This window comes from Tigriopus californicus, chromosome 3 (assembly GCF_007210705.1).
Source record: "Tigriopus californicus strain San Diego chromosome 3, Tcal_SD_v2.1, whole genome shotgun sequence".
Lineage (NCBI taxonomy): Eukaryota > Metazoa > Arthropoda > Copepoda > Harpacticoida > Harpacticidae > Tigriopus > Tigriopus californicus.
Genome location: NC_081442.1, coordinates 8,114,601 through 8,131,393, shown reverse-complemented (window position 1 = coordinate 8,131,393; position 16,793 = coordinate 8,114,601). Strand labels below are relative to the sequence as shown.

At 45.0% G+C, this 16,793-nt stretch overlaps 1 protein-coding gene across 1 annotated transcript; it reads right to left on the bottom strand.

Annotated features, from left to right (window-relative positions):
* Nucleotides 1-3,980: 3,980 nt before the first annotated feature.
* On the bottom strand, nucleotides 3,981-15,455 carry LOC131877926 (protein dachsous-like). The gene is made up of 5 exons (XM_059223767.1): nucleotides 14,239-15,455; nucleotides 12,306-14,071; nucleotides 12,063-12,237; nucleotides 11,166-11,853; nucleotides 3,981-11,085 (listed from the first exon to the last, which is right to left on the bottom strand). Exons 2-5 carry the CDS (start codon nucleotides 14,067-14,069, stop codon nucleotides 4,059-4,061), a joined length of 9,654 nt encoding a protein of 3,217 aa, XP_059079750.1. The 5' UTR covers nucleotides 14,070-14,071; nucleotides 14,239-15,455; the 3' UTR covers nucleotides 3,981-4,058.
* Nucleotides 15,456-16,793: the final 1,338 nt, after the last annotated feature.

Genomic DNA, 16,793 nt, shown 5'->3' with positions numbered 1-16,793 from the left:
TCATTGGTCCGTTTTCAAAATTTCATGCATTTTAGGCTTCTTTTGACCAATTTTGTTTAGGCCGAAAATTTGTACTTTCACTATTTTGATGAGAATTTGGCACCCCTGATGAATGTCTGCACTTGACAATCCAGGGTCCCGCCTGCCACCTCCTTCCTAGGACATTGACAATGAGATAAGACTTTGAAAGGTTAGGTGATTCCTTTTTTACTTACCGCGGGGAGATGAAATTGTGTCACAGGGCCGGTCGGGCACTCTTAGGCGGCTTCGACTAGCCTGAGCCGTCACATATATATTTTTTTCTTCATTTTTTAGGCCTTTAAAGATCATTCCCCATTGTACAACATACCGGAAATGATGAATGAGCATATTTCATCACACAAAACCCCATAAACAGCAACCCACTGACCACTTTCAAAGAATGACATTGGCTGAAGTCATTTTTTAGCGATAACAAGTAGGTTTCCTTTGGGATAAAAACTGGTGATCTCTGGGAGAGACTTGAGTTTTCCTTCTATGTTGTGATCTGTGATTCCAGTACCCATCCTGGACACCAGCCATTCAAACTTGAAGAGGTCCTTCTGGCTTTTGATTACAAGGGGTGGGTGGGTGGGATGGACAGACAAGTCAAAGACCGGAAGGAATCAGAGTTTACTGTTATTGGAATATATGTGTCCAGCTTAAAAAATTGCTTAAAATAATTTAGTATGCCATAATTATATATCGTATATCTTTATTTGCATCTTGAGGTCCTCTTTTATGCATAATTTTGAGAACCCTAATAATGAGTGAATGACCATTATGGCCACCCCTCGGTAAGTGGGACGAGAACATGATTTTCCTCAGATTCAAGTCGGTTGATGAGCCAATGATCTGCGATTGCACTTGACAGGATACAGAGTTTCATTTACTTTTTCCCTGGCAGAAGTATCCAGAGGCTAGTTCTGTTTAATTTTTCTTTAGGTGCACCCTGTACTTGCAAAAGCACAGCAATTTAAGATCTCAAGGGCAACTCACAAAAAATCCATAACATGTCTTGATATTTTTGTTAATGCTCTGTGGTACTCAGACTACCAATGCGGAGTTGCACAATCTATCCAGTGGTCATTGGAACAAGAGGCTTCTTGGAACTACCTTTACAAATAGGTGAAAATGGCTAAATGATGATTAGGCCCGGCCAAAACTTGCCGATGAACATGATCTTTTGACATAAATCCCAGAATTTGCGCAATTCATTTGTCAAAACCTAGGCCCCGACAGGTTCTGGAGGGCTGTAAACGCTGTTTTTGCCTTCCATATCAAACTATATGTAGATAAATAGGAAAGTTTGCACCTGTATAGTGTGTATAGGGGACACGAACGGTATGCCATGCTACAAACTTTTAAGTGCATCCATGAGCTGCCCTATAACAATGGCATTGCTTTCGTCCACCGAAATAATGAACGTGTTGCATGTACCCAACCTCATTGGAACAATTCCAAGAATGCGGCTGCTAAGTCAATCATGCGGAACTCATTTCTTGAAAGAATACCGAGACCCTTCAACAAACTGCCCGCCTCCCTGCGGGTCATCTATGCTGGTAAATATCTCCTTCCCAAATTCAAAGAAGACCTGGATAACTTCCTCCAAACCATTCCAGAACAACCCTCGATACCTGGGTATCATTGATCAGCAGATTCAAGCACAATTTCTGGTCAGATTTACTCTCGAGTGATTGTGTAATCACGTTTTTGTGCCTTGAATTCATTCAAGACATCTGTCTATGTACAGCGAAATAAGTTATTATTAGTAGTATGATAATAACTTCTGGCACTGGAATTTGAACCTGGGATGAAACTTGTCTTGTTCATGCTGGCTCATTGACTGATCGGCTAGATATTTCTTTAGAAAAAGAAATCTGATTTCAAGAACAATGTACGAATAATGTCCCAATGAAAGTATCACACACCAATTTTGCTATCAAGATTGAATATCATTACATAGGCGAGGCAAGATTAGATTGTTTTCATGTTTCTTAAAAGCTGATAATAGGTCAATTCTTTCCAAATTAATCATCAGATGATCATTTACCCATACCCCATGAAAACACATTAAGATGTGTCTGATTTTTAAGGGAGAAGTACGTCTCACAAACGAAGCTACATTCCTGCCTCTAACATAATGTCTCTCAAAAAATGCAATGATAAAAGAGAGGCAGAGCTACTTAAAATGGATGGATAGATGGATGGAATAAACATGGCAGATGTTTGTTTTTCACGGACTTCCTTACCGCTACTGGGATTGGAATCCCAGAAGTTCAAGACGAGAAATCTATTCATTTTACTAAGCTTTTATTTATATATATTATTTGATCAACCAACGAATTAGAGTTGTCTGATCTGGCTAACCCTTGAATATAAAGTTGATCAGGAATTTTAGTCAAAAACTTGTCCAAGTCTGACTTAAATCCTGCTACTGGATCAATGCCTACATACGACCTACAAATATTTGAGGGCAGCAAATTAAACAATGAGGGAGCCCGAGAATGAAGAGAGTTGGACTTCATTGTTTTAACTAGCCTGGATTCTCGAGGGCTTGAAGGTGCTCTCAAAACGCACTTTAAGCCTCTACGTTCACTACAATTCACCCTAAATCCTGGGTTGGGACCAAGCTCATGAATGCTTTTGAAAACGTTTCTAACCTCTCCCAGTACGAGAGCTCTCTCATATCCCCAATGTTCCTAGTAAAACATCTTTGGACCTGCTCAAGTTTTTGCAAACCTGCTGAACTAATTGGAGGCCAGAGGGAGAGGCATATTCAAGATGCGGCTGAACAATCGACTTGTACAGAGTTAGCATCGTGATACTATCTCTGGACTTAAACGTGCGATATATCCAAGCACATGTTTGAAAAGCTTTACCAACTTTCAATTGAATATGATCATCGATTTTTCCATTATCTTGGAGGAATACACCTACATCCTTCATGGATGAGACCTGCTTAATGCCCTTACTTTCATCATCTAATAGTGGAGTGTCTAATGACGTCGACCCAAAGGTCATTGAGCGAAATTTCATTCCATTCAGTGCCATGTTACTCGCAGCAACCCAAGAGTAGATGTAGCCCAGGACCTCTTCCATGCAACCGGGATTCTGACCATTCCTACCAACTACCAATTTTGTATCATCAGCATAGGAAGAGACACTGACATTACTACTACCAAGCCTCTGAAGCGGAGCACTGAAGATGATGAAAAGGAGAGGACCCAAAATGGAGCCCTGAGGAACACCCGACTTGACATCATGTATGTCAATAAGGGATCCCTCAACCTATTGCTTCCTACCAGAAATTAAACTGCTTAACCAATTGAGAACCTTGCCTTGGATCCCAATCTCATGGAGCCTGTTAACTAAAAGACCATGATCTACCTTGTCAAAGGCCTTGGCAAAGTCGAGACAAACTACATCAACTGATTCATGGATCTAATCCCTCAATAGCCTGCTGTATATGTTCAATCAGTTGGGTAATCGTGCTAAAATGTGCTCGGAACCCATACTGGCTAGGAGGAAGGACTTCATGAATGTCAAGAAATTCAACAAGTTTGAACTTCATGATATTCTCAAACACCTTCGCAATATTCGAAGTGAGAGAAATCGGCCTATAATTACTGGGGAGCAACTTATCTCCCACTTTGAAAATTGGAACAAGATTGATAATATATCCGCAACCTACTTTGTGCTTCCGCATGAAAGAGTTTTAGAAAAAATTGGAAATCTTTAGTGTCACGTTTTCCCCCTAAAATTGTCACAAATTCATAAAAATGTTCATGAATAGCTTAAAAAGTGATCATTTTGTGCTGAAATTGCACAATGGATTGCGGGAAATGTGAAATATTTGTGATGAATTTGCAGAAAATTCTGTAATATGCAATTTTTTTGTAACATTTACATAATTTGCAGGATGCAAGTTTTTGCCGGCACTAATGATGATTAAAGCTGAATTATGGCAAAAGAGAATAAGATTGTATTTCTACGCATAGGGTAATAACATTTTTTTCAAGCTGGTATCGTGGTTTTCATCACATGTGTTTCTTTAAATGGAGCGCTCCTGATCTTTGGACAGGAACAGACATCGGTGAAATTGAGGGCGATTTGGTGGCAAGCGGAGATAAGGCTGGATGGAAATTCGGCGAGAGTGCCTTGTGGGACAACATGTCGTGTGAAATTGGGGACCGACTGGACCGATTGAGCAAATGACTAGTCCGCGGGTTCTTCCCGAACGGGAAATCCGTCCCACTACTCCCACCCATCCCCGAGAGATGGGAACTCCCGTGGGTTCCCATTTTGGCGCCACTGGCAGAGAGAACGCCCGTGGCACTCACTGACAATCCAGAGGGATTGGGATGGGCCACTGAATTTGTAGTTGGCTCCTCATCCTTGAGCTTTGAGATTTCTTTGAAGACATGGGACAATGACTGGTATTGAGGACCCCAATCCAACAGGTAATCCCAATTGTAGGAACCGGCGAGCTCCTCTTCGCTATGAACGATGGAGCTTAAGGATCCTGTCAGCGAAGGCTGCCCGCGTAGGTTGGAGCCGTAAATCATGCTACTGTGCTTGGCACTCAAGACTGAGTTCTTTTCGCTGAGAGCGTCCTCTGGAATTCGGTTGTAAATGGAGCTTCCGCCCGCATATGTGTTGTCAAAGTTGTGCAACATGTCACCAGAGACACTGGCTAAACTTGGAACATTCATGTTGGGCGGTTTCCTCATGTCAATGCCCAATCGGGCCAGGTAGTCTTCGGTGTTTTGTACTGAACCTTCGCTCAGCTTATCGTCGTCGTGCGCAAAAGCGGAGTCCGTTGCGAGGTAGCTGCCCGCATTAATCATTCGGATCTCCACGTCGACTTCGTCATCCCCATCCTCAACGGATCCTCGACCACTTGACGCCGAGCGATGGGATTTTTCAGAGAGCTCGGACCTGGGGTTGCCAGATGAATAGGTCTTGTTCTTGGCTCTCTCATAGTCGGACACGATTTCACTATACTGAGGTGGAAATCTGGACAGAGCGTCAGAGCTGGTTGACATTTCCAGGGTCATGTTTGGGTTGGCATGACCTGCCAAATTGGCCAAATGATTGCTTTTCCGTTTCTCCGCCATATTTCGTTTATGACAAATGAAAAGTATCGCTGCTATGATGATCACGAGCAAGATAATTACCGCCACGATCACTCCCTGTACAGCTGCTCCCAGACCTCCGCTGTTATGGGCAGCCAAGGGGAGCAGTTCTTCGTCCATCGACACTACAACAGTAGAAAAGCCCTCGAGGGAATCGGACTTTTTGGATTTGGCTTTGACACCAAGTTCAAGATCCTTAAGAGATCGTTTTCGGCGAACGACATTGTTGTAATGGAATACGCCCGTGTCCAATGCTTTTGCGATTGTGATCACGCCCCGCAGTGAGTCGATAGTGAAATACTCGTTTGAGGACACAAACTCGAAAGTGATCACTCCGTCAGGGCCACCATCTCGGTCTCGAGCTCGCACTTGACCGACCACGTCTCCCACATTGGAAACGCCTGGTAGGGCGAAGAAGTAATTATCTTTCTCAAACGTTGGCTCAAATTCGTCTTGACCTTCGATGAGGACGGTCACTTGGCATTGGGCTTGATGGCCTGCGGTGTCATTGACGAAATAGTCGAAATTGAACTGATTCTCCGATTCGTAATCAAACGATGTCTTGGTTATGATTTCGCCGGTGTTTCGGTTCACCTCAAATTCCGTGGTTCCACCCCAAAATCGTAATCCGTCATCTTGATCGAAGTCAAACACATGTGGTGGAGGCAGTTTTGTTCCTGCATCCAGGTTTTCTCTTACTTTGGTCACATATTTGGGAGTCAAGAACTTGGGAGTAAAATCATTCACGTCCATCACGTTGATCTGGATTTTGCATAAGCTGAATGATGCCAGGGAACCCATCCGTAGGACAAGTTCGTAACTTCGTTCCGTTTCAAAATCTAATTGCTTGCTCAGGACGACTTGAAGAGTTTTCTCGTTGAACTTGAATACATTGTCAGAATCGCCTGACAATATCTTGACGAACGGAGTGAATTTTGACTTGGACTTGATGGGACAAATGTCCATTTGAAAACCAATCTGGGCATCTTCTGGAACACTGAAGGATTTCTCAGTCGAAGCAAATACCACTTGTTCTGTTTGTGGCAATTGGACCTGAATTCTTTTCTGCTTCACCTGTCGTTCGCCTAATTTTTTAACCCTTACAATCACGTCGTCTGCCATATTGTTGGGATTTGATCTTGAGGGAGATGGTGGTTTCTGATAAATGGCACCGGTCGCAGAGTCAATATCCAAAAACGCATTGTCTGATATGGAGAAAAATAATCCCTGGTTGCCGTCTTGATTTGTTTCGATCTTGGTCAATGCGTTCGAATGATAGTCTTGAGGGATGACAATGATTTCCGTTTCCCTGCTGGCAAACTCAACCAGTTTGACATTGCCGTCGTTCTTGGCAACGGTCACTACGGCACTGTCTCCTTTTCTCGACTTGCGATCAACCGCAGTGATGATAAAGCTGTTGATGTCTTCATAAGGTAACTTGGCCAGAGAAATGCTTCCGTTGGGGAAGAGAGAATACAAGATTCGACTCTCACGGGATAATTCAAACTCCGAAGTCGCATCGCATGCGTCTAAAGCCACATCACCAATCATGGTGGGGAAACTCTCATTAATTGAGTAGTAGAAGTTGTACAGGGGTTGACTGAACTTAGGTTGGCATTTGCGATTGCCTTTTTCGAAAGTCACGTCCACCGAAGATTGGGCTTCAAATAGACCATCTGAGGCCAGCAATTCCAGCGTTAGAGTTTGTCCTTCAATTTTGGATGGGAAAGACATAAGAATCAGTTGCCCGGTATATGTGTCGATGGAGAAGTAATCACTAGGGACTTTGAGCCGATACGTTACTGGGGGAGCGATGTCAATATCGTTGGCTCGAATTGTAGCAACCACGGTACCAGTGGGGACATCTCGTTTGATACTAATGGGTCGAAGAGGAGCAAAATGAGGTTGATTGTCATTGACATCGACGACCTCCACTAAAACTTGAGCCAAGCCAACTAGTGCAGGCGAGCCTGTATCTGTGGCCGATATGGTCAATTCGTAATGGTCTGCAATTTCTCGGTCCAAGACAATGTTAGTTAAAATCACCCCAGGGTTGGTCGTGTCCATAAGGAACGCTCCGTCAACATTACCATCAATGATTTCATACTTCAGTTGATCAGTTTGATTCGGGTCGCTATCAAAGGCTTTTGCTGTGAGTAAGGGTGTATGACGGGGTTGACTTTCCAGGATTTTGACCATGTACACCTCTCTTCCAAATCTTGGAACATTATCATTGACGTCAGTAATTTCCACGAGACAAGACGTGTAGGCGGTTAGGGACTCATCCGTCAAACTTTGAGCAGAAATGGTCAAGTTAAAGCTGGGGTTCTTTTCATAGTCAATCAAGCGAGAATCTCGCACACGAATAAGACCATTGTTGGAGTTGATCTCGAAAGCTCGGCCTTCATTGCCCCTTAGAAAGTTGTATACCACGCGTTGTCGTCTTCCGTCGGATCGGAGAGCCTTCACTTGAGTTACATCCGTGCCGACCGGGGTGTTCTCCGTCAGCGTCACTTTGTACACTTGTTCTTGAAACTGAAGCATAATGGCTGGACCTCCTTCTATCTTGATTTCTACTAGTCCTGTTGAACTCTTTGGTGGACTTCCTGCGTCACTTACGGCAATTTCCAGCATTTCAACCGTTCCCGGTTCCCAAGCAATATCTGGAGCAGCCACGGTTAGAATTCCAGCTTCGGGACTCAGCTCGAACAATTGCCGTTGATCTGGTCGGACAATGTCGTAGGTGAGTTGTCCGTTCGGACCAGTGTCCGGATCAAAGGCAACTAAACGAAGAAGAGGAATCCCACTCGTCGGCGTGGCGGTCATGTTCACGTAAAACGGAAACTCGACGAACATTGGCTCATGATCGTTTGCATCGGTAACAATGATTCGAATTTGGGTGAGGCTGGACATGATGCTTCCTTTTGCCCCATCTGTTGCCAGGATCTGGAAACGATGCTCAGTCTGGAGCTCCCTATTCAAAGATTTGCTGTTCACTATGGCTCCGGTCTTCTCATTGATAGCAAAGGAGGATTCGGTGGAATTTTCAATGGAGTAGAATATTTCAGAGTTAATGCCATCATCCAAATCAGTGGCAAGTACCCGTAGGACTTCTGTTCCGATTTCAATTTCTTCCTTAACAGACGCAGAGTAGATAGATTGGGTAAAACTTGGCGCGTTGTCGTTAACGTCCGAGATCTTGACCAAAATGGAACATTTGCTGCTTTTCTTCTCGGCTCCATTATCAACAGCTATCACGTCCAACTTGTATTCAGACTTTTCTTCGCGATCCAGCGGGACAGCATACAACTTTCCAGTATCTCGTTCAATGCGGAATTGTTCTTTTCCATTGGAATCCAGGAATTCGCCATCAAGTCCATAACTAATCTTTCCGTTATCTCCAGAATCGGCGTCGTTGGCAATGAATGCATGAATAAAGGAATGATTTGCGTTTTCTGGGATTACCACATCCCGACAAGAGGGTCCAAACTTCGGGGCGTTATCGTTCAGGTCGTTAATACTGATATACACAAGGGCCGTGTCTGTAATCCCAGTGTGTCCTTGATCACTGACGCTCACAATTAAGGCGTGAATGTCTTGAGCTTCTCGATCCAGGGATGCAATGGTTTCAATCGTACCAGTGGTCGAGTCGATGGCAAAACTATCTTTACCCTTCAAAAGGTTGTACTCCAAAAACTGAAGATCCCGTCCTCGAGAATTTAAGCCTACAGTTAGAACGGTTAAACCGGACGGTTCATTTTCTGTGACATTGGCGTAGTAAACGGACTGTTGAAATCGAGCAGATCTATCTTGACTCTCTCCGACCACTACGTCTAGATTGTGCTTTGAACTCAAGGGAGGATCTCCCAAATCGGTGGCACTAAAAGTCAGTCTATACGATCCAGGCTGAGGTTGATGCATCAATTTCAGTTCTCCAAACTCGCTTAGAGAGAATAAGCCCTCTTCATTCCCAGATGTGATTGCCATTTGAACCTCACCGTTAGAGTCGGAATCTTCATCCACAACCAACAAATTCATTATGATTTGGTTGGTCGAGGAGTCAGCTGGAATATGAATCGTGGAACTGCTCAGAAACATTGGTACGTTATCGTTAACGTCAGTTACTGTGACCAGAACAGTGACATCAGAAGAGTAGCGAAGGCGGTTGTCGAAGCCTCGAATAAGTAGGAGGTGCTTTTGATTCTTCTCGTAGTTCAATTCTTGGGCCAAGACCAAACTGTCGCCCTCCAATCGGAAATGTTGACTTTTGCTCTGCTCAATGATTTCAAATTCGATGTTTTGAGAGGCTCCATCTTCAATTAGATCACGGAGGCCCAGCATTTTGGAGCCAATTTCTGCATCTTCTCGAATGGCGACTGTGGTGGGATCTTGAATAAACTTTGGACGTTGTCGATGAGAATCAATCACTTTCACAGACACAGACACTTGAATGGGAGTAATGTCTCCAATAAGACTTGATATAAGCACCTCAAAATTCCATTTTTGGAGAGATTCCAAGGGTTTCACCACATAAAGAGATCCAGTTGAAGCGTCCAGTAAGAACGGTAGTTCATTGGTTTTGTCAAGAATTTCTAGATAAAGTCTTCGCGATGCTGATCCAGATGAAATGGTTCCAACCTTTTGTCCGACAATAGCGGTTAGGTCCACGTCGAAGTTTTTGGAAACCTGATTAACAACTTGGAGGTCCTCGGTTTCACTCACCACCATGATGGTCAAAGTTTCGGTGATCCGTTTTCTTGGTTGACCATGATCGCTGATAGAGATGTCAGTGTAATATGTTTGAGACACTGGTGTGGAGATTGGTATGGGACGGGCAAGCCGTAGCTCTCCCGATTGAGACCCAACGCTGACAAAAGAGTTTGGATCTGAAATTTCAAAATTCACACCCATATCGGGTTCATCGACGTCGATGGCGTCCAATCTTCCAATGACGGTCCCTGCTCTGCTTCCTCGTTTTACGGATATCATCTTTGTTGAAGGTTCCACCAATTTCGGAGCGTTATCGTTGACATCTTCCACTTCAATCTTGACCAAAGTTTGAGAGCTTCGCCTCGGGCTTCCACGATCTAGAGCTTCAACGGTGAGCTCGTAATTGGCAATGTCCTCCCTATCTAAACTCCTACTTGAAGAGATCTGGCCATTTTCTCGGTCGATGACGAAATTGGATACAGGTGTCTTGAAACCGAATTCCACCACGCCATTGTTCCCTTCGTCTCTGTCTTGAGCCTCAACTTGTCCCACTAACGTTCCTGCCGGAAGGTTTTCTACGGTTTTGAACTCATACTGTCCCTCCTTGAATTCGGGGCTGTTGTCGTTTCGGTCTGAGACGGAAAATCGGACCTTTGTTTGTGACTTCAATGGAGGAGTTCCGTTATCTCGAGCTGTCACTTCGATCGCTAATAGTTTCTTGATCTCTCGATCTAAATGACGTTTCAAAATCAATACTCCACTATGTTGAAGAATTCCCACGTAGTCGTTGGCTGAGACCTCATAAGAAATCTTGCCATTTCTACCACCATCTTTGTCCTTGGCTTTTACCGTCAGAATAGGTGTATTCATAGCGTGAGTTTCCGACAGATCGATTTCGTATAAGGATTGCTCAAACTCAGGAGTGTTATCATTGGTATCGTGAACGTGGAGATGGAGTTTGAGCGTACTTTTGAGGGGAGGCTCTCCATGATCTTCCGCCTCAATAACAACTAGATATTCTGTTTTCGTTTCATAATCCAATGGTTTCTGCAGGATCAGTTGTCCGGTTTCTTTTTCAATCGTGAACATGTCGTCGGGATTCTGCACTAGAGAATAGCTCACTTCACCATTTGGACCTGAATCAAAATCCAGGGCTTTCCCAACATAGATCACGGATCCCACTGGAAAATCTTCCGACACTGAAGCCATACCAGCCACACTCCCGAATTCTGGGGCGTTGTCATTTTGGTCCAAGACATTGATGATCACTTGGCAAAAGCTCCTTCGCCTTGGCCGTACAGCAGACTCCCGAATTCTGGGGCGTTGTCATTTTGGTCCAAGACATTGATGATCACTTGGCAAAAGCTCCTTGTGTCTGTTTCGATGTCTTCAAACTGAACATTAATCACAAGCACTGGGTTACTCTCATGGTCCAAACGAGATTCCGATCGGATAGTTCCAGTTCTTGGATCGACCGAGACGTAATCCTCAACATTGGAGTCCAACAAAGAGAACTTGGCAGAGGCCGAAGCGTCAGTTCTGGCATTAATTTGCCCAATCACGGAATACGGGGACACGTCCTCCAAGATGTCGAACTTATATTGTGGCATATCAAAAGAGAGGTCATCATCGTCCACCATAATCTCGACATGAGCTGACGAGACATCTTGTTGGCCATCTCCATCACTAGCTCGAATGGCGAGGTGAAAACTAGGAGGAAAGTCAGCCGGCAAAGGTTCCTTGAGACTAACCAAACCAGATTTGGGGTCAATTTGGAACTGGTTGTTGTCATTCCCACTCAGAATTGAAAAGGTTATTCGGCCAGCTTGGCCAGAATCCGTGTCGCCAGCTGCCACGGTTACGATCCCGATGCCCGGTTGAAACCGGCTTCGAATTTTGGCTTGATAGAAATTAGGCTTGAACTCGGGAATATTGTCGTTGGTGTCGATGACTTCCACTTTCACCATGGTGCTGGTGCTCAAACCACCTACGGAATCGGAAAATCAGGATGAGTTTAATCAAAAGAGTGACCAAATCTCGAGTTCGAGTTGATTCCTCATTCTGAAGTTAATTTGTGCTCAAAGACGGGAAAATCATCCCACGCAACCGCTTTCACATTCGTCGGGTTTATCTTCCAATCAGCTTCCTTAGTTGGATAAGCAAGTCTGAGAAAAAGAAAGCGAATAATGAACACACCTTTATCCGACGCGATGACGGTGAATCCAAACATATCTTGAGTCTCGTGATCCAATTGTTGAGCCAAGCATATTTGACCGCTCGTTTTGTCGATTCGAAATGTGTTGATATTGGCTTCCTTAATAGAGTACTCGATCTCGGAATTCGATCCACAATCCAAGTCAGTGGCCAAGACCTAATTGTCAAAAATAACCATTTACGATTTCTATGAACAAGATAATGTCAATTATAGGTGAACCCTACCTTCAAGAAACACTCTCCGATTCGTTTGTCCTCTGGTAAGGCAGCCTCGTAAAATGAGCTTTCGAATAGTGGCTGGTTGTCATTAACATCGCTCACAGAGACAGACAAGGTGGTTGTGGCGCTTAACTTGGGACTGCCATGATCCGAGGCCATTATCACTATTCGAGGTTGACTCTCCGTCTCACAGTCCAAAAATGTTTGCGTGGAAATCACCCCCGAACTTGCGTCAATGGCAAACCAAGAAGTGAATGAGGATGAATTCGGTCCATAATCAAAAGAGTAACTAATTCGCCCATTATTTCCGTTATCCAGGTCAATGGCTTGAACTTGGAAGATAGAGCTTCCTGGATTGAGCGACTCGTCAATACTGATCTCATACAAAGTTTGGTCAAACTCAGGGGCGTGGTCATTGGTGTCGATAACAGGAATGTTGATTCCTTCTTGGAAAGACCTCCCTGGATCTGAAGGGTTGGTCACGTCAAAGGAAACCAACACGGTTTGCCTATCACCAAGGTTGACATGCTTCTTGGGAGTCAAAAAGAGGCCACTGAAGTTCTTTGTGAGCAGGAATAAGTCACCTCCCAGGGTTAAATCAAAGTTGAAGGCATTCATGTCCAGACTTGGATCTGACAGGAGAACTTGAGCCACTGAATGGCCCAACTGCAAGTTTTCCGGGACACCCTCAACTTCGTCGTGGAACACCAAATTCAACTTGTCTTCATTGTGAGAGGCTGGGGTCGGCTCTCTTAAAATGGGCTCAAGATTACTACTGCCGTGCGTGAGACGAACCGTGATGAAGGCTGAGGTCTCTTGAACCACCTCTCCGTTATCCTTAGCCACCACAACAATCTCATGAACCTGTTTTCGTTCAAAGTCCAGATTTCCCTCCAGAGAGATGACTCCAGATTTGTCGTCGATGGTAAAAATTTCACTTTGGTCCGATTGGCGGCGATTGATGGAGTAGGATATTTCAGCATTGGCACCTGTATCCGAGTCCCGGGCCTCAACAGTGAGGATAGAGCTTCCAGAGGGCAGATTATCCGGAATGGTGGTGAAATATCGTTGTTTGCCAAACAGCGGCGGGTTGTCATTTAGGTCTTGGATCTTGATATTCACTGTCAGAGTGCCCGTTCTTGGCGGGCTCCCGCCGTCAACTGCACTCACCTTCAAATGGTACTTGTCCACCCGTTCTCTATCTAGTTCACCGTTCACGATGAGTTCCAACGATTGGTCTACAGCCAGAAGAAACACGCCCTCTTCGTTGCCAGACACGATGTCATACCTTTGTGTTCCAAAGACACCCAAGTCTTCGTCTTCAGCCAAGGAAAGCTTTCGTCGAGTTCCCTTGGGTGTATTTTCTGGAATGTCGATAAAAACTTCATCTGACGGGAACTTGGGTGTGTTGTCGTTCACATCTTGAACGGTGATAACCACTTGAACACTCTCTCCGTTGATTGGGATGGCACTGATGGTATACATGGGCGTTTTTTCTCGATCAAGCACCTGCTTTGTCCGAATTTCGCCCGATTGTTGATTGATAATGAGATCACGGTCCGGGTCTGAACCCGGCAATGGCACTATGAGATAGGGCGGTTGAGGTGGTGGAGGCAGACCTGGTTTGGTCTCGCCAATGACCCCGATGATGGTTCCGATGGGAACCCCCTCCTTTACCTCAAAGGTCCGGAGGAATTCGCCCAATATGGGCGAAGTGACCGCCATTATGAGCAGGTACTGTCGAATCATGCTTCCAAGAAGCAGATTCATGTCTGAAATAGTTCGAAGGTATTCATCAATCCCATTATCAACAAGTGGTTTCTGATTGGGTTCAAGAGTCGATACTGCTTTGAAACTCAATGAATCGCAAAGGATTTCTCTCTGCCTTAGTAGACCTTCAATTGTTATCAAGATTCCCTGGGGGCAAACGAAGCCTTACCTTGAGATTCGAGCTTCCAGTATCACTTTTTAGACACAAGGCAATCCATATTTTCTAGAGTTGGGTTGAACTTCACTGCACCAACTTCCGGTCGTTGAAGTCTCTTGGAAATATGGAGATTTCATTTAATATTTGGGGATGTGAGAAGTCTCCCCCAAGATCACTGCCTCCATATTTCTCTCTGTATCTCCAGCAAGTCGAATCCCTCAAGCTTGCTGTGCTGCTTGTCTTGGGAGAGTTAATGATACGGCCCAAAGGTGTAATCCAAAGCGACGGTGGCAGAACCAGTCAACCACCTTAGCCAGAGACGGCGACACTGAGGGCGACCGACTTTTTCTTGGGCATACCTTTGCATCACATCCCCTCTGCTCTAGGTAGGTTCCCAACCAAACCCAGAGCGACGGCCCAGGAGGCGCCAACAACCACCACAAGTACTCCCAATTCCCCTGCTACAGGTTGAAAGTCCTGCTTGATGGTGGTTGGGATAGTATGTTGGTCCTATCTCTGTCTCTCTGTCTCTCTCTCTCTTTTCCTCTCCGGTTGTTTGCCTGTTCGCTTATGCGGCGATGCGTCCGTGCGTCCGGCTATCCATCGGAGACGGCCAGGACTGAGACTGAAGTTTTAAATGATAGGTACGTCCGTCCGTACGTAGTCGGGGAAGAAATTGGCCGAGCTTGCTCGCGTTTCTTATGCTCGGTCTCCTTCTCCTTCTTCGCTTTGTACCTGGATTGAGGAGCCGGAGAAGAGTGAAAGAGACGATGGGCACAGCCCACAACCCCAGTCTCCGAAAACCAGCTACCCATCTGATAATAGCCTTTTGAACAACAACCACCAACCTGCACACAAAAATGAGCGGGACGGTGGGGGTCGTGGTTGACGAAAGAGAAGCAGCACCACCACCTAGATTACTCCTTGTTCTTTCTTCATCACTACCATGATCATCATCATCATCTTCTTCTTCTGTATTTCTCGAGCTTCTCCCGCTGCCACTTCTTCTTATTCGGAGATGAAGGATCCGGAGGGAAATACAGAGCCTCGATTTACCAAAGGGCGCTGGCGGCGGCCTCGGCGACGTTGCGAGGAGTAGGAGTACTAGTAGGAGTGAGAGTAGCAGCAACATCATCAGTGGAAGCATCAGATAGCCCAGATGCCTTCCACGAAGTTCTTGTCCATGCTGCCGACAAAATTGGAGCAGATAACAGAGAAATGCGGTTTGGGTTATTCTCTGGAATAATTGAAATGAGCTGAGGAAAAACCAGGTTCTGGTTTCTGGATTTCCGATCGCCCAACTGTGCAGGCGTTTCATCTCGAGTCTCAGGAAAGCAAACAGACATAACAGAACCTCAAAACTCGTCGAGTAATTACCAGAACTACCATTCATATAAAACCATCACTCTTGTATTTGAATTCGTCCATACATACATGCGACCTTTGAATTCTTTTAAAGGTGTTGGTATTGGTTTTGCCATGAACAAATAGCCAAGAACATACTTCTAAAATATTTCATCTTGCACGAGGGCTGAAGGACGAGCAATCTTAAAAGTAAAGGGCTGAGTAGTGCAGAAACTACAGTGCAAGGAATTTAACATCTTTTCTCAAAACTACGTGAGTGTCCGCCAAGCTTTTTAGACCAATTGGACAGAGAAGCTCTTCGAGTGAGCAAGCAAAGCAAAGGGCGATGATTTCTGAGTGCTACATCCAAGAACCATATCATCTTAACTGCCGCTTGCTGGCGGTCTGAATTTCAGCTTTTGGGTGGTGGTTGCATGCCGCCCGCTTTTGAGCTTTAGCATTGGACAACTGCCACCACTACTACTACTACTCCCACCACCACAACACCAACAACAACCACTTCGCGGCCAGTACCTTCCTTTTCACCATTATCATCGCCTAGGACAGCTTTTGTGAGTTGCGCGTGTGGATGGAGCCAAGGAAGAGCAGGTCCGACGACCATCGATCCCCCGTGCCGCTTGCCACTTCCAAGTTATTATGATCGAGAAACAGAAAAGAAATTCGTCAATTCCGATTCCTTGACTCGGTTCAGAATGACGGCCTCGATTCTGGTTTCGCTGACTCGACTATGCCAAAAGTTGAATCCAGTCAATTCGATCAATTGGAAAAGCTAACCATGTTTTGCACAACATCCACTTGAATGGTCGGTCGTTAAAGAGGTTCTCGAGGTCAGAGTCAGATGCCTTAGCTTGTCAAATCTAGACATCCAGTTTAGTTCAGCTTGACCTCTCTGTACTAGCAATGTCAATCGACAATGAAGACGGGACGAAAGATGAATCAGAAAGAATGGGTGCGATCACGACGCGAACAAAAACATCATCATATTTGTTTAGTTCATGATTGCCGAGATCACCGCAGCCGACCGACAGAGACAGAGAACAATACAGAGGAACCAGCTCCGTTCAACGACCACCCTTTAAACCAATTCTGCTCCGTTGTGTGATTGCACTTCGAGATTTATTCTGCCCGTGAATGGTCTCAATAATCGGTGGGAAAATGAACAACTCCAGAGCGACTCTTGAGAGTCCAATTTGAAGTTGGTG

What these genes read in the sequence shown, in the direction of transcription:
- LOC131877926 (XM_059223767.1), bottom strand. Translation starts at nt 14,069, where the DNA reads ATGAATCTGCTTCTTGGAAGCATGATTCGACAGTACCTGCTCATAATG. An exon ending in CGTCATCGCGTCGGATAAAG is followed by an intron (nt 11,854 to 12,062) that starts GTGTGTTCATTA and finishes CCGATTCCGTAG; the next exon opens with GTGGTTTGAGCACCAGCACC. An exon ending in CCAGAATTCGGGAGTCTGCT is followed by an intron (nt 11,086 to 11,165) that starts GTACGGCCAAGG and finishes AGAATTCGGGAG; the next exon opens with TGTGGCTGGTATGGCTTCAG.